The sequence below is a fragment of the Mesoplodon densirostris genome, chromosome 2 (genome assembly GCF_025265405.1).
Source record: "Mesoplodon densirostris isolate mMesDen1 chromosome 2, mMesDen1 primary haplotype, whole genome shotgun sequence".
Lineage (NCBI taxonomy): Eukaryota > Metazoa > Chordata > Mammalia > Artiodactyla > Ziphiidae > Mesoplodon > Mesoplodon densirostris.
The window spans coordinates 103,446,602-103,469,134 of record NC_082662.1 but is presented as its reverse complement, the minus strand read 5'-3'; the positions used below and the strand labels follow the sequence as shown (position 1 = coordinate 103,469,134).

The following is a 22,533-nucleotide window of genomic DNA, read 5'->3' as shown; positions in this document are numbered from 1 at the left end:
TTCTAGTTTTTGACTTAAAGTGAAAGACATGAGACTCTTCCTTTCACTCAGACACTTTGAGGCCATTGTAGGGTTATTCAATGGCCTAATTTCAATATAACTTGTGTCTCAGAGAATAGGGTGGCCCAAGGAGAAGCAGGGAGACAGGAACCAGTCAGTGGAGCAGTCAGAACACTTATACAACATTTATCGATTAAGTTCACTGTTTTATATGGGCATGAGTTCGTGGTGCCCCAAAACAATTATAATGGTAACATCAAAGATCACAGATCACAAATCACCATAACAAATATAATAATAATGAAAAAGTTTGAAATATTGTGAGAATTACCAAAATGTGACAGAGACACAGTGTAAGCAAATGCTGTTGGAAAAATGGTGACAGTAGACTTGCTCCTTGCAGAGTTGCCACGAACCTTCAATTTGTAAAAAACACAATATCTGCAAAGTGTGTTAAAGTTAAGCACAATAAAATTGAGGACTTCCTGTATTTTGCTGTAACCAGGACTCTGTGTTATTGTGGAAGGAGCATGAGATTTTGGTCCAGAGAGACTTGGCTTTGCATTAACAATCAGAATGACTTTGGGCAAGGCACGTCACTCCCCAGAGCCCCAGTTTTCTAATTTGGGAAGCAAGGGTAAGGTACTCCTTGCCTTATAGCATTGTAAGCAGGATCAAATAGATAATATTTGGAAAGTGCTCTGTGTACTATAAAATGTTATGCATGAGAAATATATTCTTTTTGTAACAATATATAGAGTAAGGGTCCCTGAGCACTCTAGATGGCAGTTGTGCTTCCACAAGATTTGAAGTAAATTTATGACTTAATTCATTAAATAAATTCTGTCAGGTGAATTTCTGCCAAGTCAGGAATATTTCTTAAGGTGTGTGTGTGTGTGTGTGTGTGTGTGTGTTGAGAGTTTGATGAATGTACCAGCATATTCCCCGACCACAGAAAGCTGTTCTCAGGACTGAAATCCTGAGGACCTTGACTTTCCAGAAGCCTGGACGATTTCATTGTGTTTCGCTAGGGTGGAAAATAGTCATCAGTGGTCCAGTCATACAAGAAAACTACACGCGAAGAGAATCCAATCCATAGGAAGATTTAGAGCGTATTGAAATGCAATTTCTGGCCTACCACAGATATCTTGTCTAAAATCCCACGGTAAACACTGAAGGCTTCACCTGTTTTTCACAGTCAATGCCTAAAGCTATAAATAGGTCTAAAGCTCATCTGTCTACTTTTAGCAGAGAAGGGTCAAATTACAGGGGCAAAGCAAAATAATAAAATGAATGTCAGCGTGTTTTATAATGTCAGTCAGTCATCCCCACAGTCTCCTGTCTCTTCCTTTCTACTGTGCTATCCTAGAATCAAGGATCCCAGCACAATGCCTCTGTTGAAACTTCCAGGTAAGTGTGCAAAAGTGTTTGGAGAGTTCACTTCTTTTAATATGCAATCAATCCTTAACTATCATGTCAGCTCGGGAATCCTTTATTTAAGGTTCATAGTATTTTTAACTAATACATTTCAGGAAAAGACAAGACAAGGTTTTCAAGGGGATTTTGGTTTTTAGTTTTAGGAGGGAGGTAATCTTCTAAAACTGTATCATGTAGTAGCATCCTTGATGATCCCAGGAGAAAACTGTGTAAGATATTTATTATCTACTCTGCTAGTCTAAACAAAACCTGTGCTGCCACACTTGGGAGAAGGGTCCTATACAATGTCTTTAGCTATACCATTAGCTGAAAATCATGAGAATAATGGCAATATTAATATTAATCTGTCTATTCTGATGGTTCACAATCCAGGTTTGTACACAGAGTAATTTTCAAAATAATAATTTTATAAGTCTTTTTCATTATAAAAGTAATACATTTCATGTGAAATAAAAAGAGAAATTTCACTGAAAAATAAGAGTAATAAACACTCATTTAGAGAAACTGAGAAATTTAGAAAAGTAGTTATAAAAAAAACCCCTCACAATCCTCATCATCCAAAGATAACTTTTAACATGTTAGTGTTTTTCTTTCAAACTATTTTCTTTGAAAATTTAAAGAATTTTTTTTAAAAAACCACAGTTGAGATTATATTATACATGTGACTTTGTATCCTGCCCTTTTTTTTGGCTTCACATTATAACTTAATCAGTTACCATGGCACTCCAAACTCTTCCTAAACATCATTTTAAATGGCTGTATAATATTCCAATTTTCTTAACCAATCCCTTAAGTTCTTTATGATTTTTTTAAGTATAAATGTGCTCTGACAATAATATTTGTACCTAAAGCTTTTTCCATGTTTAAGGATTATTTCAGTAGAATAGATTCTCAGAAATGGCTGTTTGGTAGGTGTTAATTGTTTACCAAATAATCTGTTTTCATTTACCTGCAATCCGCATTGTATGAGAGTTTCCATCCCTCTTGATCAGGTTTTTAAATATCATATTTTACAAAGAGTACCTTTTTAAAATTATAAACATAAATTTAAAGAGACAAATTAGAAAGGAAAAGAAAACGAAGAGCTATATAATAACTGTATTCCCAGGGTTTTCTATTGGCAGCAAATTGTAGAAAAATGGAAGAATGAGCTTTAATAACACATCCCACCACACCCCTTTCTTATATAAACCTACCTATTTCTATTCCAAAGCATTGATTAGTAGCCACAATGATTTTTGAAAGTTGTTCATATATTTTATCTTGTTCTATTTTATTTCATACAGCTGAAGAAAAATGTGAGTATTTTGGGCTATTTTTTCCTGCCATTTGCCAAAGTATCAATTTCTAAATGATACTATTCTTTAATTCAGAAGCATGTGTATTTTTCAGCAGTGTTTATTAATGATACCATTAAAAGCCAACAAAGATTTATAATGACCATAGATCTCCCATAGCATAGCAAATGAACTCATGAATTTTCCTGCCTCCAAAAAAAAAAATCCCTTTTTTAAAGAGAACCTCAGAGGACATTCATTTGATATTCTGAAATAAAATAATCTTCTCCTTTAGACATTAGTTAAGGGGACCTTCTGAGTCCTGCCGTAGTAAACCCTCCTCCAATGCAAAAAATTCCATGGTGAAATTTTGTGACCAGATAAAGTGAAACCCATTTTTGATAAAATTGTAAATTTTTATGTATGTTCCCCTCCATCTCAAATCAGACTTGTCCTTTGACGGACTGATATTACTCATGGTGCCTCTGAGTTCCTCTATGAGATTCCATGTGGCAGATGAAAGATCTACAACCTGTCTTTCCTACACATTAATAAAGCACTGCTGAGAAATAAGCATGTTTTTCTGGGTCTGTTGGGTGAAGAAGCAAGCATGATATTTCTATTCTCAAGAGTCTTGCACTTCCCATGTTAATAATAATAATCCCCAACTTCTGGATAGTACTGTGTAGTTTTTAAAGTATTTCTTGTTCAATCTTTACAACAATTCTCTGAAGTTGACATTATTATTGTTAATATTCCTCTTTTATATGATGAACACTGAGGCTTCTTGTGATTATATGGTTTTCCCAAGGCCACCCAGCTGTCACAGACACTTTTTCTCACTCCTAGTCCAGTGTTCTTTCTGCTTCACCACTCTGCTTCTTGTTTCTATTCTCTTATCTATTCTCTGTCTAAATGTGGATGTCCTAACCTCAAGACATTGCCACTCAGATGCTCCATTATCTCAAACATGCTCAAAAAAGAACACAGCAATTATCTATACAAACCTCAGGGAGTCATCTGTACTTTACTCCATGAATTAGGTTGTCACCAAATCTTATCTACTCACCTTTTGAAATGTCACTTTCACTCTTTCCTCTCCCTAATCACCACCACTCCCTGAAGTATTTTTGAAAGGCAAAGCTCTTGAATTAGGAATCAAATTTCAGCTGTGGTTACATGAAGCCAAAACAACTGGTTGATTTAGTGGAAGGAAATATCAACCATATAATTTTTGGTGATAATGTAAGCTACTTCTTGAGAGTAGAGTTTCTACTTTTCAACTGTCTATAGTGACTTAGGGAGATACAACCTAGTAAAAACAATGTTTAAAAACATGAAACAAATAGATATGTGCAGTCCCACATAATGGATGCTTGTTTTGGAAGAGCCAGATCTCAAGCAAGTAGGATTTGGTTCCTGGGACTCCATTTCCATACTTTCCTTCCTGAGACCTCCAACAGCATTGCCACAGACCCGTCATGACAAGCCAGTTGCATAGTCATCTTCATTCTCCTCCTCATCATCATCAGAGCTGACTGGCCTATTTCCATTTGCTCCCCATGGTACATGAAGCCTCTTCTAATCTCTGCTTGTCATTCATCCTTTAGGTGCATGTGCTTGCCTGTGATGCTCAGGGAGGAATGATACTATTTCTGGGGAACAGTTGGCTGTGGGGTGGGGAGGCATTCTCAGGTCATCAAATGTATCTACTTAGTGTTTTATTTGTTCCTTCATGGATCTTGGTGCTTGCCAAAAAACTAAGGATAGCATCCAAAGATGCTTGTCAGTTTCAGGAAGTGCTTGAGCTCAATGAGACAAATAGATGCATGAAGTTCAGCCAACATATTGGGCTTCTCTGTTACTCTGCTGTGACAAGCCAAGTTTGAAAACTGGCTGACATGACTGTTAGCATTGGTGAAGTTATGAGTCCATTACTCTCATTTCCAATGTATGCTTCAGCCTATACTAAGCCATACCATTTATCATTTCCTTAATAACCCAAACCTAACCCCAAATACCAAATATCAGTCTGAGCAATGCTACCAAATTATGTCATTCAGTTTAATCTGGTGTTTTATTTTCCTTTAAAAAATTGCTCTAAAAAAGCATTTTCACATATATTATCTCACTTGATGTCACAACAGCCTTGTGAGTGAGGTTGGTAGGTATTAGTATTCCCACTTTATACATAAGGAAACTGAAACAGGAGAAGGTGAAGGAGTTGGTAAGTACAGAACAGTACTTAAATACAGTACACTTACCTAAATTGTAATTGAAAATGTGTCATTTTGGAGACTTGTATAGACACTGAAGGGGCAGGAGTGGGGGGATCTATCTTTCTGCATGCAGTTTGCTTTGTCATCACATGAAGAATGTTTCTGTCTTCTGCTGTTGCTCCAAATATCCAGCTGTTTGCCATTCTCATTATTTGCTACCTGCTCTTTTCTGGAAATACCAAGAGACCTTTAGAAGTATTGGAGGTTATAACTACTCAGATGGAAACAGCTGGGTGTCTGGAAAACACAATAGAACTTAACAGAAAAGCAGATACTTGATGGCCATCACCACCCTATATGATAAAACTGGTTGTCTTGTATCCTAAGGATCTTGGGGTTGGTTGTTCATTGCCAGGCTAAAGGTCATCCTTCCACCCATTTTAAGAATGGGAAAATTAAGGCAAGTAAAAGTAAAATGGGCTGTCCAAAGGTCACTCATTATGGAAGGCCACATATCCACAAGAAATGGGACTCCCAACACTAGGCAGTAAATATTAGAGATTCCCCTCCCCCCAACACCAGCACATCACCAAGTCATCAGGATTTGAAAAAAATGAGGTTGTGATGTGTGACAGAAACACAATATCTGTCTTATAAGGAAGAAAGGCCCTAAAGTACACATTTATTTTTCAGAACTATTTAGATCACTTATTCTGTTCAGGAAGAAGAACACCAAGGACCAACAACCCTATCCACATCTTTAAAACCGTCAGAAAAATTCCACCAACCTGATAGGAAGGACTATGCTGCATGGTTACTATGAAATCAAACTTAGCCCCACCAGAAACAGGTGATCTTGGGTTAAGTGCTAGTCCTGCAAGAGCCCAATACCATCTTTAGGACCCTCCTAAAGTGTGCTGTAAGAATCTGACCCGTGATTCTGAGAATGGATGTCCAAGCTACCCACACAGAAACCCACTAAAGAGAGAATAGGCATGAAGCTCCATCATGTTTCCAGCACACTGGGCGGAGAGCAGGGGAGCCATGTACCCAGGGCAGTCCTTAGCACTGTGCCTTATGTGTAGCAGAAACTCTTGGATGACTCCTGAGAAAGTGCTTGAACACTAACACGTGAAAACCCCTTTTAGCTATTGATGATGCAACGCGGAGCTTTGCTGAAAAAGTGTTTGCCTCTGAAGTCAAAGATGAGGGAGGCCGTCATGAGATCTCCCCTTTTGATGTGGATGAGGTCTGTCCAATTTTGCACCATGAGACGCGCGAACACCTATTCCAGCTGGAGGCTCTGTCCACCTCCACAGCAGGCAGGAGGTAAGTGGTGTAAGTAGAATGTTTTGTACGTTGGGACACAAGGAAGGGGCAATGTCAGGGCAGATGGTTCACTCTGAATGGTGATTCAACGTGGAGGAAAAACTCTGTCAGAGTTAAACCCACACTCCCCCCAAACACACACACTGAATACACTGGGGTGAAGCGACAAGGACCAAAAAAGAAGAAAACAGTGGCCTTCCTACCTTCATCCAATCTGCCTTTAGTTGAAGCATTCCTGTTCACCCAAGCAAGAGGACATGATCTACCATGTGATTGTTCCAAACCAAAGTGGACTGATGGCTGCTGTGCACACACTCAATTTCCACACTATGTAGAAACTGGAACTCAAGAGCCTCATCTTTGGACTCTGTCCTTAGTCAACCTTAGTGTTGTGTTACCTGATAGGAGTCCTGCCCTCCAGCCAGTCTGACCTCCTCCAGGCCTCAGGGATACAGCCCTCCGTTTCTGCCCTCAGGCACCGCCCATCCTATGCCTGTGATGCGTAACTACTGCCTTCCCTGAACAGATCCCTCTCCACAAAGTCTGTTTATTTTCCCTTCTTTGAACTACTCTAGTACTCACTACCTGTCACTATGTGCCACAGTTTAGTCCTCAAACCTGTTATTGACCACTTACTTGGACCCCCCTCCTCAAAACACTCCCCCCACCCCGCAACCAGCTTCATGGGGAGAAGGTCATTCTGCAGTCCTTCCCTTGGTTTTATTTCTTTAAGGAAATAACAACAATCTACCTTCTTTGGCATCCCCCATAGGACCTAACATAGGGCATGGGTCAAAGTAGAAACTGAATAAATACATGTTGATTTGAGGAAGTAATGTTGATTAAGCAACTTACAAGTTCCAGGTAGTGTGCTAAGCATTTTATAAACATTAAATCTCACAGAAATCCTGAATGGTAGACATTATTACACCACTTTTTTAGAGAGAGAGACAGAAGCTCACAGAATTTAAGGGACATGCACCAAATGACACAAGTACTAACTGACATAGCCTGTGCTTACTGCAGCACCCAGACCTCCTGTTCTGCTGGGAGTGGGCCTCCTGTGCAGGACAGTGTCATGCTGAGAGTCTTCTAGTACATTCCCTAAGGCCCACTGTTCCAAGGTATACGAGGACGAAGGGAACACTGTAACATGATACCCCTTTCCATAAGGTTGGATCCTGTTTCTGACACCCAGCCCACATTTAATTTTTGCTGTTTTTCCTCAAAATGAAATTGTATAGTGGAACATCAACTTATCACAATGAAACTCGCAATGAAGATAAAGTTAACTCTTTTTATTTTTCAATTTCAAACCAAGAAAAAAGCGTTTCTTCGGAAAGAAGACCATTAGTTTGTCCGTTCCACAAAGTGAAACATCTTCCACCAAATTGTCCCCCATTGATGAATACATTTCTTCGTCTCCCACCTACCAGACCGTGCCTGATTTTCAGAGAGTGCAGATCACAGGCGATTATTCCTCTGGGGTGAGTTTCTTCTTGCCCCTCACATGTAGCTGCTAGAAAGACACTCAGCTTGATTGTTTCAGCTTCTTTCCTTCCTCCCCTTGCTTTTGAGGAAGGTGTTAGCTCACCTGTCCTTTGCTATACTTCATTATCACTTTTCAATACCAATATGCTATGACTTTTAAAAAAATTTTTATTGAAGTATGATTCATATACAATGTTGTGTTAACTTCTACTGTACAGCAAAGTGATTCGGTTTTACATATATATATATATATTCTTTTTTATATTCTTTTCCATTATGGCTTATCACAGGATACTGAATATAGTTCCCTGTACTATACAGTAGGACCTTGTTGTTTACGATATGCTATGACATATTTCTGTTTTGCTTTTATCATCTCACATAATTTCTCCTCCTTTATCTCATTTGCTTGCACATGCGAATACGCAGTAGAATGTGACGTGTGTGTTACAGAATACAGCGGACAGATTTTGGCAAAAGAACCAAAGAGAGTAGCAGCTGAACTAGTCTCACTGAGGGCATCATAAAGCAGAAAAGGGAGCCTCAGGGAGGCCCGGTGGGCAGGGTGGGGAGGGGCTCTTGGGGAAAGATGGACCCAGAGCAGACCTAGAATGGAGAGAAGGGCTGCAGGTAGCATTAACCAGTCAAAGAAAACACATCAGGAGAAAGAGAGAGAAAAGAGGAAAGAAGAGTGGAGGGACCAGAGAAAAGAAGACGCGAGAGGACTTTGCTGACAGTGCAGTGATTAAGAATCTGCCTGCCAATGCAGGGGACATGGGTTCGATCCCTGGTCCGAGAAGATCCCACATGCCGTGGAGCAACTAAGCCCGTGCGCCACAACTACTGAGCCTGCGCTCTAGAGCCTGCAAGCCACAACTACTGAGCCCACGTGCCACAACAACTGAAGCTCACCTGCCTAGAGCCTGTGCTCTGCAACAAAGAGAAGCTACTGCAATGAGAAACCCGTGCACCGCAATGAAGAGTAGCCCCTGCTTGCCACAACTAGAGAAAGCCCGCGTGCAGCAACGAAGACCCAATGCAGCTAAAAATAAATAAATTTATTTTTTAAAAAAAGAAGAAGAAGAAGATGAGAGAGGTCAGAACATTCTAATGCAGCTATTGTTTTTCTACCAACTGTCCTGTCCAATTTCATCACAGATGCTTACACAGTAGATTATTGCTTGGAACAGATTCTGATATGCCACAGGGATAGTAAACTCAGGTTGCAAACAACTTGACCTGCTTGTCCTATCCAGAACAGTTGGTCAATAAATAAATCTCTGCCACATGGACTTGCAAAATCAGCATCATATTGGTGAAATTGCTGTTTAGCCATTGGTCTATGCTCCAAATATAGTTTTAATGACCAGTCCTAAACCCTCTTCTCAAGTAACTGACCCACTTAGGGTCAGCCCCAAGATATTTTAAAATGACAGAGCAATGAAATGGACACTATTCTTGTTTATTCGTTTTCTGCATGATAACATGTGTGCTCTATAAATGGCAGGGATTTTAGATGCTAAATAACTGAAATGAAATGTTTAATAGCAACGTGGAAAACAAAGTTTGGAGAAGGCCAGAGTTCAAAAAAACCACAAATATTAAGAGACAAACTTGATCCCTATGTGCTTGGTGGAAATGAAAACAGGAATAAAAAGAAAGAAGATGAGAGGAAGGACAAGGCTCACAGAAGTCAGGGATTAGCTTCTCCTCCTATAAAAGCTGGAGGGCACCTGAAACCTCGGCCTGGAGTCTTTTTTTTTTTTTCTTTCTTTCTTTCTTTCTTTTTTCTTTTTTCTTTTTTTAACATCTTTATTGGAGTATAATTGCTCTGAAGAACCAAGTATGTGGCTACACCTGTTGGCTGAAGGTGGCTGAGCTGCTGAGCTACACTCCACCTAGTTGTAGCCTGTACCTGAATCAGTCTTTGCCTTTATAACTGAACAGAGAGGTAAAGGGGGAATTAGGGCGAAGTTCCCAAGGCCATTCATCCCAGAAGAACAACAAATTCAATGTAATCAGTCCTTATTGAGCACATACTCTGTGCCAGGCACTCTGCGCTAAGTGCTGAGGACAAGAAGGTGGATAGATACAGCTCTTGTCCTCAAGGAGCTTTTAGATGTGTGGCCCATTAGGTAGCAAAGGAACAAGCATGCTATTGGAAGCAGACCCCCAGACCTAGCACCTGTGCCAGACTCTCTTGGCCAAGGTCAGCAAGTCATTAAAAAGAGTTCAACTGTTTAGGATTAATATCTGGACTTCAAACCATTGGGAACAAGCTTACATTGGTCCCAGAAAGTCTTTGCGTTCTGATGATGAGCATGCAATGATTTAGAGTTATAACTGTTTGGGCATGTCAAGCCCAGCCAGGAGTTGGGGATGGGGCCAGGGAAATAGACCAGTTTTAGGAAATTTCCAGCAGTTCTAAGAAAATTTTACTCTAGAATCTCTGTTTTTAGTCCCAGATAAAATTCTGTTCAAAACCGTCCCAAAGAATGACTTCTCACAGGATGATGTTCTGATCCGTCTCTAGCTACAGAAGGCAGTGCATGGGTGACAGGATTTGAGGGAAGTGTGACACCTTATTCCTCCCCCAATTTTTCCCACACTGACCAGCAGGTGATCTGAGTTCTCAAATTACACCAACATTGTCTTTCAGTTGAGATATTGTCTTCAGAAGCCCATACTTAAAATGTTCTTTTGTTACCTGGAGAAAGTACTGTCCATGTTAGAATGGGTTCTTTTAATCATGTTTGTTAGATAATCACTGCTATCTAGCAAAAACCAAAAACAAATACGGGACTGTAAGGAAAGACTCATAGGACAGACACGTTTTGGCAGAAATGGAAGAGCGATTAAAACTTCAGGGCCTGCTCCTTGAGGGAGACCCAGGGCCCAAGTTGAGTGAGAAGCAGGAGCGGCTCAGCAGGGGCTGTGACACCCAGGAGAGCTGCGAGGTGCCAATGACAAGCTTTACCCGCTTCTCCAGTTTTCACGGGAGCTACTCTGAAATTTTCTTGGTAGGTTACGGTTGAAGATTTCGAAATGGTTTGCAAAGGTCTTTATCGGGCATTGTGTATACGGGAGAAGAATATGCAGAAGTCGTTTCAGAGGTTTCCAAAAACCCCTTCCCGGTACTTGAGGAACATTGAGGGTGAGGCTTGGGTAGCAAATGAGAGCTTCTATCCAGGTAAGTAATTTTCTTATATAATGTCTGGAATATAGCTTTAGGTTTAACTACTAACTGTTAAATGTGCCCCATGATTATAAGTAACCCAGTTTTAAGATATCATAGTCATCTTTGGCTCCGTTCTCTCTCCCCCCCAAGTGCCCAGTCACTTGATTCAGTCTGTACAATATCTCTCAGAACCTCCTCTCTTCACCATTCCTCAAGCCCTAAATTAGGTGCATATTTCTCTTTGTCCAGATCATTGCAATAGCTTCCTAATTACTCTGTTAAATTCTAATCTCACTTCCTTTCAGTTCATCCTCACTTTGGTACCAGTAATTATAAAACAGATCTGAGCACATCCTTCTCCTGACAAAAACCTTTAACTAGTCCCCCTACAAACTTAAGTCCAGTCTTGAGGCTGACATTCAAGGCCTACTACCATCTAACTATGTTTTTTTGTGTGTTTTTTTTTTTTTTTTTGCGGTACGCAGGCCTCTCACTGTTGTGGCCTCTCCCGTTGCGGAGCACAGGCTCCGGACGCGCAGGCTCAGTGGCCATGGCTCACGGGCCCAGCCGCTCCGCGGCTTGGGATCTTCCCGGACCGGGGCACGAACCTGCGTCCCCTGCATTGGCAGGCGGACTCTCAACAACTGCGCCACCAGGGAAGCCCCTAACTGTGTTTTATTTACCTGTTATTTATTTATTTTTGGACTTGCACACTCAATCTATTTATAAACTTACCTCCTTTACTCCACCTTTGAACTCTTTGTCCTGGTTGGAAGCATATCCTGTTGTCCATTTAGATCAGCACATTCCTGCCCCTGTACTGTTGCCATGCCATTCCCTGTGCTGCATTGCCCTTCCTTTCACTTTTTTACTATATGTCCAAATGTCCAGATCCAGTCTCATCCTTCAAGGTGCAGCCCAACCATTATCATTTCCTTCCTTCCTCGGACCTCTGGATAAAAGTAAACTACAGGTTTTGACTTTCCATAGCACCTTATTTACATATCTCATTTTTACTTTCTTTCTTATATAGTACATATTTTAAAACAATCAGATTTTAATAATTTCTATTGTATAACTGTATCATAATTTATTTAACCAATTCCTATATTTAGGCGTTTAGATTTCTGACTTTTTTTTTTTTTTTCTTTTTGCGGTATGCGGGCCTCTCACTGTTGTGGCCTCTCCCGTTGCGGAGCACAGGCTCCAGATGCGCAGGCCCAGCGGCCATGGCTCACGGGCCCAGCCGCTCCGCGGCACATGGGATCCTCCCAGACCGGGGCACGAACCCGCATCCCCTGCATCGGCAGGCGGACTCTCAACCACTGCGCCACCAGGGAGGCCCTAGATTTCTGACTTTTAAAAATTTATTTCCAACAAGGTTACAATAAACATCTTTATTAAGACATCTTTGTACAATTGCTCTATATCTTTAGGGTTAGACTTCTAGAATTGAAATTCAGGGGAGACAGCTATTTAAGGTTTTTGAACTATCAAATTGTTATGTTGTTAAAGATTTCCAGTTCTAGAGCTTCTTCTCTTTAATTCTTTTTAATATTAAAATCATATTAAACATGTTCCAGTTTGGTAACTCATAACATTGGTTTGTTCATCTTCTATAGTATTGACATTTAGGATGTCTTGCCTTCGTTTCTCCTAAATTATACTTTATCTCTCTAGTATATTTAAGAGTAGGGACTCGAAAGTTTATATTTGACATAGCAATGTACTGTCTCACTTCTTTCGTGTTCCTTATCTCAGTTTTGGATAGAAAATGTGCCAACTTTTTCTTTTTCTTTTCTTTTGGTCATCAAAATTTATAGAGCAGGTTCTTTTTTTTTAATATATAAATGTTTTTTAGTATATTTATTTATTTATTTTTGGCTGAGTTGGGTCTTCGCTGCCGCACGTGGGCTTTCTCTAGTTGTGGTGAGCGGAGGCTCCTCTTCGTTGCGGTGAGCGGGCTTCTCACTGTGGTGGCTTCACTTTGTTGCAGAGCACGGGCTCTAGGCACACGGGCTTCAGTAGTTGTGGTACTCGGGCTCAGTAGTTGTGGCTCGCAGGCTCAGCAGTTCCAGCGCACGGGCTTAGTTGCTCCACGGCATGTGGGATCCTCCTGGACCAGGGCTCGAACCCGTGTCCCCTGCATTGGCAGGCAGATTCTTAACCACTGCGCACCAGGGAAACCCGATACAGCAGGTTCTTATTAGTTATCCATTTAATACATATTAGTGCATATATGTCAATCCCAATCTCCCAATTCATCACACCACGCCCCTAAAACCTAAAACTGCTCCAAAAAATTAAGTCTATTAAAAAATAACCACTCTAGGGCTTCCCTGGTGGCGCAGTGGTTGAGAGTCCGCCTGCCGATGCAGGGGACACGGGTTCGTGTCCCGGTCTGGGAGGATCCCACATGCCGTGGAACGGCTGCGCCAGTGAGCCATGGCCACTGAGCCTGCGCGTCTGGAGCCTGTGCTCCGCAACGGGAGAGACCACAACAGTGAGAGGCCCGCATACCGCCAAAAAAAAAAACACTCTAAATTAAGACTGATAGAGAAGCTTGGTTTAAATAAGGAAAAGGCCCAAACTCTACGTTTTAACAGTAGTTTTACTTTTATTTCTACACAGTCATCTCAAATGTTAATAAAATGCTCTTAACAAGAAGACTTTAACAACTTTAATAAATAACGAAAATGGTTTGTAAGTAGTATTGCAATTATATAAACAGCAATTCTGAAGAACTTGAAAATCATTCTTACACTAGATAAAATGTTATAATTATTTTATACTACTAATTTAGCCACCTTTGGGAAATAATGTAAAAATAAACTTTAGCTTAGCTCTGAATAATTACAACTTATGACATACAGAATTCCATACAAATGAGATCTTACAGTATTTAACTTTGGTTATTTTTATGTGGTCATTCATCCTATGTGCTGATATACTATTGTGTGTTTTATTGAAAAAGTCTCTACCCCTCCTATGAAGAAGAGAGAAGACCCCTTCCGAACAGATAACCTCCCGGAAAACCTCGGTTATCACCTCAAAATGAAGGACGGTGTGGTTTACATCTATCCTAATGAAGAAGCAGCCAGCAAAGAGGAGCCTAAGCCACTTCCTTACCCAAATCTGGACACCTTCTTAGATGATATGAATTTTTTACTTGCTTTAATTGCCCGAGGACCCGTGTAAGTGTTAAGACCTAAACTACTGCTACTATTACTACTACTGACAGTAAGGCTATGTATTAATTAATTGCTTATAAGGTTCAAACACTATGTTAAAACCTTCATGTGCATTGTTTCTTTTTCTTCTCACAATCGTTCTATGAGGTGGGTATTTTTATAACTCCCGATTTACACGCTGAGACTTTGACGAGTTAAGTGATTTGTCCAAAGTCACACAGGTGGCTGAGACAGGCTTTGAGCCCCAATCCTCCCTCATTATTATTTATGTACTATTTTGATGAAAAGATTAAGTCCTTGGAGCCCAATACTTTTCAAGTTAGATTAATGAGGAGTAAGCCAGTTCCATTTGGAAACAAACATAATAGTTTTCTACAGGTTATAAGGGTCCTGATAGTTTTGAAATTGTGACTGTTTTCCTTAAATGTCTGGAATTTTTTACAATCATGATTTAATTTTCACAGTAAGACCTATACCCACCGGCGCCTGAAGTTCCTCTCCTCCAAGTTCCAGGTCCATCAGATGCTCAACGAGATGGATGAGTTGAAGGAGCTGAAGAGCAACCCCCACCGGGATTTTTACAACTGCAGGAAGGTAAACATATTCGGTGCTCAGGGGTCATTCCTGGACAAAAACACTAATCCACTTATTTCTTGAACAGGACAAGAAAGATACTGTTTTTCTGATTCATGTAAGATTTCTGCAGGTTCGGTAGAACTTCATGAAAGCAGATAGATGATGTCTAAAAGATTAAAATGCCTTTTCTACTGTTTTCCGCATAGAAAGGTTTATCACATATTGCCATAAAAATTATAGTTATCATCAACAACAAAAATAATAAAAACGAATAGAACCTCAAAAACCGCTATTCTAGGATTTGAAAGGTCTTCATTCTAGTCCTCTTTCTTCTACTTCCTGACTGTAAGACATTGGGGGGGAAGTGATTAAATATTTCTGAATTTCAGTTTCCTCATTTGTAAAACTGGGAAATATCTCTGCTCAATCTAGTTCACAAGAGGATTGTGAATAACAAATGGAAAACTAATCAACTAGAAACACTTCCAAGATGTGTCCTGACCACTTAAATGATTGCAAGGAAGTGGGAGTAGGAAATATATGAGCAGAGCTTTGGGACCAAACCCTGGCTCAGCCACCTGTATAACCCTGTGCAAATTACTTAATCTATCAAAACTTCTGCTTATAAAACTGTACTCATAAAAATACCTAACTCATAAGTGCCATCGCTGTGCCATGGCTTCATCATTTCAACCTTTCTCCCTTTGGGGCTGAAAGCTGTAGCAGCTGCTTCACTTCCAGCTGTGTCTCATGGGTGGAGAATTGTCCCCAAGACTTTTGTGTGGATCAAATATAGGAAGTAAATTTGATGCACAGATATCCAAGAGAAGCAGGCAATATTATTATAATCCAGCCTAATCTTTCACATCCTCACCCTTTCACAAGGGCACAAAAAGGTGCTATGGGTTCATTTTTTTCTCGGCCACCTCCACCAGCTGCCAGGTCACACCCCTATCATATACTCTTTTCTCCCATCATGGTGGGATTGGCAGGCACCACAGAGAAGCATAACTCAAGCTGATTGTTGGTTTTTCTTTGTCTGAATATACACACAGGTGGATACCCATATCCATGCAGCCGCTTGCATGAACCAGAAACATCTACTGCGCTTTATTCAGAAATCTTACCAAGTTGATGCTGACAGAGTGGTCTGTAGCACCAAGGAGAAAAATCTGACCCTCAAGGAAATTTTTGCTAAATTAAAAATGCATCCCTACGATCTGACTGTTGATTCTCTGGATGTTCATGCTGTAGGTTGAAAAGATAATGTCAGTTTCATCTAATACTCAGAAGCCCACATGCCTTTCTCCTACAAACTCTCCCTTCTCAGAGCCCACTAAACTACATGGGCTTACCATGCTGACTGAAAGAACCCATGGACAATTTTGAGGTTCTCTCATTGTCAGCTGTATTGGATTCCATTCTTGGAGCCCAAGCCCTTCTCCTGTTTTGTTTTGTTTTGTTTTGTTTTTTAAATAAATTTATTTTATTTATTTTATTTTTGGCTGTGTTGGGTCTTCGTTGCTGTGCACGGGCTTCCTCTAGTTGTGGTGAGCTAGGGCTACTCTTCATTGCGGTGCACATGCTTCTCATTGTGGTGGCTTCTCTTGTTGTGGAGACGGGCTCTAGGCACGGGCTTTAGTAGTTGCAGCACGCAGGCTCAGTAGTTGTGGCTCGTGGGCTCTAGAGCACAGGCTCAGTAGTTGTGGCACACTGGCTTAGTTGCTCCACCCCAAACCCTTCTCCTGTTACCAGACCCCTGTTCCTTGTGGCCATTCCCTAACTCTCTGTGTTCAGGCAGCTCTGATAAAGATACACTTATGCTCCTGTTTCCTGATGCAGGGACGTCAGACTTTCCAGCGTTTTGATAAGTTCAATGACAAATACAATCCTGTAGGAGCAAGTGAGCTACGGGACATCTACCTGAAGACAGACAATTACATTAATGGGGAATATTTTGCCACTATCATCAAGGTGAGGAGAAATCAACCAGATCTATGGTACCTGGCCTGGTTCTTGAGGAGGGGGAAGAAGAGAGGGAGGGAAGGAAGGAGAAAAGAGGGAAGGAAGGAAGGAGGGAAGAAGAAAGGGAGGGAGGGAAGAAGGAGAGAGGGAAAAAAGGAAAGAGAAAAGAGGGAAGGAAGGAAGGAAAGAAGGGAGGGAGGGAGGAAGGGTGCTATCCCTGGGGTCAGGCAATACACAAATGAATGTGATAATTTCTTCTGAAACATTCACTGTAATGATTTTCAAAGACCTTGATTCCTAGGACAGAGACCCTAAGGGTGTGGATTTGGGATTAAGGACCCGGCTCTTCCAGGCTTTTGGAGTTTTAAGTTCAGGAAGAATTAGGATCAGAATCCATCCTGATCTTCATGACACCTGAACATTAGGAGGCGGGAATGACAGGTGCAGTTGGGAGATGTGTGTTTTGGGAGATAGGGGGCATATGAAAAGCTGAATTTCTTTTGCAGCAGTGCCTTGGGATTTCATCATCTTTAGTCTGACTCTTTTTCTCTCTAGACTCTATTACATCCTATCAGTCTCTTAGCCCGACTAGCTCCCCCCTCACCTCTCAGGCTCCTTACATCTTAAGCTTGATAGTTTTCCTCCGACTTCCTTTCATATTTCCTCTGTTCTACTTAGTACCCATCTCCTCTCCCTAGACCTCACAGGTTTAGACCCCTGAGGGACCCATGGGAATTCCTGGCTTTGGACTCCTCTCTTGGCTTTGCAGGAGGTAGGTGCAGACCTGGTGGATGCCAAGTACCAGCACACTGAGCCCCGCCTGTCTATCTATGGCCGCAGTCCTGATGAGTGGAGCAAACTCTCCACCTGGTTCGTCCGAAACCGCATCTACTGCCCCAACATGACATGGATGATCCAGGTCCCCAGGATCTAGTATGTACCCACCCACTGGAAACCCTAAAGTCTGCCTTCATCCCACCTGCCTCACCTCCTCCACACCAACAAGGAATGTGCAGCACATCTGGACAGAAATAAGCTTCGTTAAACAGCACTCAGTACTGGGGCCCGGGTGCCTGGCTTTGTCCCCTCTGGGTTTAGCACTCTTGATGACAGACAGGAGTTAGGACGGTCATTTCAGTTCAGTTTTCTAACCAGGTTTTTTGGTTTTGTTTTTTAAAACAGGGGATTTTATGCAGATCACAAAATAACTTATTGAGAATGATTAAGACTTAGGATAAGAACTATATACATTTTACTATACATTTTCTTTCTCTTGGTCTTCCTCTCTGTGTCCAGTTCACTCTTTCCCATGCACATCTGTACTGGGGTGTACCTTTCTTGTATCAGAACCTCTACCACTGTCTGCCGATTGTCTCATCTACAAGTGCTCAAGTTCTCCATAATTAATGAGTATTTATTAATGGTATTATCACCTGCTAATTACTCATTGCCCTCAGGGATGTTCATATCATTGATCTTTTATCTAAGTTAAGTGTTTATATATTGTCTGGCCACCTACCTCCATGCTGTGTGTGCCCTGTGACAACACAAGAGTTTTATCCTGTCTCTTTAGCCAAAAAAAAAAGTAGCTTTTTGACTGGAGTAAAACATCCTGTCTAATATCATTAAGGAAGAGATATTAAGGCATTAGAGTGTGGTGGTTAGAAGCATGGGCCCTGGCTCTGGACTGGCTATGCTTGAATCCTGGCTCTACCACTTACTAGCTGTGTGACCTTGGCAAGTTGCATGACCTCTCTGTGCCTTAGCTTCATCATCTTTAAAATGGGGTCATAATGGTACCTAATTTATTGTGTTTTATGAGGATTAAATTAGCTAATACTTCTGGCCACTTAAAAGAGTGGATGGCATATATTGAGTGCTATATAAGAATTTGTTAGATTGCCCCCTGGCCACAGCATATCAGAGGTGTTCTTGATAACTGTTTCATGCCCACGATGCCACACACGTAAAAATCACTGAACCTTTCATGACAGAGTTCCCATACTCTTCATTTTCTATCTGGACTTAGCTGTGAATGTTTAGTTTTCTTACCACAGAGGATTTGTAGAAGATATAGGGGCATGTGGTCCAGCAGGAAATTTATACCTCCTATGCCAAACCCAAACTGAATCCTTCTTTATGGGTAACCAAGAAGAGTGTACCAGAGTGGACCTAGGATGGAGACACCAGGTCTTCTCCTGAACATGGTGTTTAGTCCTTTGCTTGCCTTTGGTCCTTTGCTTTGAACTATCAGTCCAAAAAAGCTTTTCCTCATAAATTCTCTTCATTCCTGCCTCTAGTGATGTGTTCCGATCTAAGAATTTCCTTCCACACTTTGGAAAGATGCTGGAGAATATTTTCATGCCAGTGTTTGAGGCCACCATCAATCCCCAGGCTCACCCAGACCTCAGTGTCTTCCTCAAGCATGTAAGCATGGTCCTGAAGGCCTTCCTACGACTGCACATGAACCAGCCCGCCTACCTAGCCATGATTAATTCTTGATGCTTATCTCTGACATTTGGTCCTTGCCTTTGGAACCTGAAAGTTTGTCTGAGGGCTGGGACCCTGCGTTCAGACTGAACCCATTACGTGGCTCACTCTTCCTGACAGATTACTGGCTTCGACAGTGTGGATGATGAGTCCAAACACAGTGGCCACATGTTCTCCTCCAAGAGCCCTAAGCCCCAGGAGTGGACCATGGAAAAGAATCCATCTTACACTTACTATGCCTACTATATGTACGCAAACATCACGGTGCTCAACGGCCTGAGAAAGTAAGTAGATGAGAACTGGAGCTAGAAGGAGAATCTGTTTAACACACCCCTTTCCTCATACATTGGCACCCTAGGTGGTTGAGGACCTATACTGCTGGGATGCTGCCAGCTGGCCCAGAGCAGAAATTTCTTTCCCTTGTCTTTTTCTTCGGTTTCTTTATTTATTTAGGGGCAGGAATGGACAGTTTGGAGCCTTCAGTAACTTTCACAGTTCCTTTTCTTTGGAAGTTTAGGAATTTACACTAATCACTGTGCAATTTATTATAAAATTCCATACATTTTACCCTTCTTGATATATCTGGGTAAGGAATAAATAGAGGACTATCATAATGGGGTTTTCCGGAAATGTTTCCCCGCTAAAGTGTGAGTAGGAGAAACAACGACATAGTGATATTGGTAAACTTTGGGTGGAAACTGAAGATGTTTCTGTTCAGATAATCAAAACTTTCCTCCATACCCTCATATCCTATGTTGTCTCTTTTTTCAAAAAGCCTGTGTTTGGGAAGAATTAAGTTTATGATTTGGAATTGTCAGTTTTGCTGAATACATTGGATACCCCACTCCCTTTCACTCCCTTTCAGAGTGTTCTGGTGTTTCCTACCAGATTTTCTTATAAATCACTCTATGCCCAGAATTGTTGCCAGGTCCCAGTCAGTCACCTGTGATTGCTATAGTAGCTCCGTTTCCCTAGGGAACGAGGCATGAATACGTTTCTGTTCCGACCTCATTGTGGGGAAGCTGGAGCTCTCACCCATCTCATGACAGCATTCATGACAGCAGATAATATCTCTCATGGCCTGAATTTAAAAAAGGTGAGTTGGAAGCTCTCTTCTCAATATTAACTTTTATATTGGAGCTAGAGGAGCAGCATTTTTCCCTTATCATTCTGTCACAAGTCATTATCAACACTGGAATCAAATTAAAGTAGAGCAAAAAAAGATTTTTGAGATTATTTAGTGCATCTCATTTTACAGAGGCCCGGAGAAGTAAAGGAACTTGCTCAAGATTACCTAGATAGTTAGTGGCAGGGAGGAGTTAATGCAGATCGCCTGACTTGCATTTTAGAACTCTGACAAGGGATAAATCAGAGGCAGCTTGGCTTACCTGAAACTGGTTTTCACCAGATTTCATGTTATAGCATGTTTTAAAATGCCTCTGGTGTGAGTCAGAACTTTCTTGTAGAGAAAAAAAATGTTTCAAGGTGAAGTCTTTTGCCTAAGATGGGCCATCTAACTTAGACAATTAAAACACAAACAATTGGGTTTGACTCAGTGCTTCTGAAAATTGATCCCAAATAAATTTCTTCTAAATAGTATTTACATTTAAAAACTATTATTGTTCTTTACAAGGGGATTTAAAGAATAGGTGATAATTTTGTTGAAAGGTAAAACTTGAGGTAACCAGGAGGTTTTAACTTTTCTAGTTTGTATCCCTTTTTCAACATTAAAAATTTTTTTTCACTCTTCCTTTACAGAGTCCTGTGTTACAGTATTTGTTTTTCTTAGCCCAGATTCCCATCGCTATGTCGCCATTAAGTAACAACAGCTTATTTCTAGAATATGCCAAAAATCCTTTTTTAGATTTCCTCCAGAAGGGGCTAATGATCTCACTGTCTACAGACGACCCGATGCAATTCCACTTCACCAAGGTACACATATGGAATTTTGAGCAATACAAGTATATTTTTGCTGAAATGTTGTTTACCACCCAGAATTTTAAAGTCGAATCAAGATATTTCATTATTCTTTTTGTGCAGGGTTATTTCTTTTAATGCATTCCTTTTTCTTCCTTTCTTCTTCTTCTTCTTTTTTTTTTTTTTTGTCCTCATTTAAATAAATAACCCAAGGAGCCCCTAATGGAAGAATATGCCATTGCTGCACAAGTCTTCAAGCTGAGTACCTGTGATATGTGTGAAGTGGCAAGAAACAGTGTTCTGCAATGTGGAATTTCTCATGAGGTAGACCTGCCCTTGACTGGCTGTCCTTCTGAGTTTAGAATTTGGTAACTTGAATATTGAAAAATTAGTTGGGGAAACATGTTGAAAAATTATTTCACAAATCATGTGCAATTACTATGGACAGGGACTAGAAAAAATTATTCTGTCTCTCTGGCCATGCTTTTTGGGCAAGAGAAATAAAATATAATTAATTTCTCAGCAGACCGTGCACATTGAGGTACTGGATGAGTGCTTTAAATGGTTTATTGTTTTCCTTTTGCCCATAGCTAACATAAGGAAGGAATCTTTGTGAAGGATGTAATTATTGTCTATATCAGGGTAAAAAGAGACAACAATCATTCTGTTTCCTTTTCTCTTATAGGAGAAAGCAAAGTTTCTGGGCGACAATTACCTTGAAGAAGGCCCTACTGGAAATGATATCCGAAAGACAAATGTGGCCCAAATCCGCATGGCCTATCGCTACGAAACCTGGTGTTATGAACTTAATTTAATTGCTGAAGGCATTAAATCAGGAGAATAAAGCAAATAAACCAAATAATAATATGGGTGAGATTTTCATTGTAGAGTGTGAATAACAATAGTTACCAGTTATTGAATCCCTACTAAAGCCAAAGATTGTATTGGATATTGTTCCATTGACATTATTTCATTTAATGTTTTGCACAACTTTATAGGTATTATTACCTCCATTTTGGGGAAGATGAGTAAACTGAGGTTGGTGAAGTTAATAACCTGCACAATTGTACAACACAGGGAATATAGCCAACTTTTTATAATAACTGTAAATGGAATATAACCTTTAAAAATTATGAATCACAATGCTGTACACCTGTAACATATAGTAGTGTACATCAACTATACCTTAATTAAAAAATGAAATGACCTTTGATTAAAAACAATAAGCTGCACAAGGATGCACCTATTGAGAAGTAGCAATGGGGACCTGGGTTTTTCTGACTCTTGAGTGCCCATGACTTCCAGGTAAAACAGTTATTAAGGCAGGGCAAAAACACAAGCAAATGATGGGACTTCCCTTGTGGTCCAGTGGTTAAGACTCTGCACTCCCAATGCAGGAGGCCCGGGTGCAATCCCTGGTCAAGGAACTAGATCCTGCATGCCGCAACTAAAATATTCTGTTT

General features: G+C 40.7%; 1 protein-coding gene across 3 annotated transcripts; it reads left to right on the top strand.

Moving 5' to 3' along the window:
* The first annotated feature begins 1,289 nt into the window (after positions 1 to 1,289).
* Positions 1,290 to 21,914, top strand: AMPD1 (adenosine monophosphate deaminase 1). 3 transcript variants are annotated; one of them, XM_060086630.1, is made up of 16 exons: positions 1,290 to 1,410; positions 2,724 to 2,735; positions 6,082 to 6,262; positions 7,584 to 7,749; positions 10,778 to 10,943; positions 13,906 to 14,125; positions 14,587 to 14,716; positions 15,754 to 15,948; positions 16,541 to 16,672; positions 17,433 to 17,596; positions 18,964 to 19,090; positions 19,274 to 19,437; positions 20,129 to 20,249; positions 20,912 to 21,085; positions 21,284 to 21,394; positions 21,756 to 21,914. In XM_060086630.1, the coding sequence occupies exons 1-16, from the start codon at positions 1,290 to 1,292 to the stop codon at positions 21,912 to 21,914; spliced, it is 2,343 nt and encodes a 780-aa protein (XP_059942613.1). The 3 variants fall into 3 exon arrangements, with proteins under 3 accessions (XP_059942613.1, XP_059942622.1, XP_059942631.1); XM_060086639.1 differs by lacking the exon at positions 2,724 to 2,735; XM_060086648.1 differs by lacking the exon at positions 2,724 to 2,735 and having other exon boundaries at positions 1,389 to 1,416.
* Positions 21,915 to 22,533: the final 619 nt, after the last annotated feature.

Excerpts from the sequence above, each read along its gene's own strand:
- AMPD1 (XM_060086630.1), top strand. The coding sequence starts at position 1,290 with ATGAATGTCAGCGTGTTTTATAATGTCAGTCAGTCATCCCCACAGTCT. Across the intron at positions 7,750-10,777 it reads CAGGCGATTATTCCTCTGGG|GTTACGGTTGAAGATTTCGA; the intron begins GTGAGTTTCTTC and ends TTTTCTTGGTAG. Across the intron at positions 17,597-18,963 it reads ATCCAGGTCCCCAGGATCTA|TGATGTGTTCCGATCTAAGA; the intron begins GTATGTACCCAC and ends TCCTGCCTCTAG.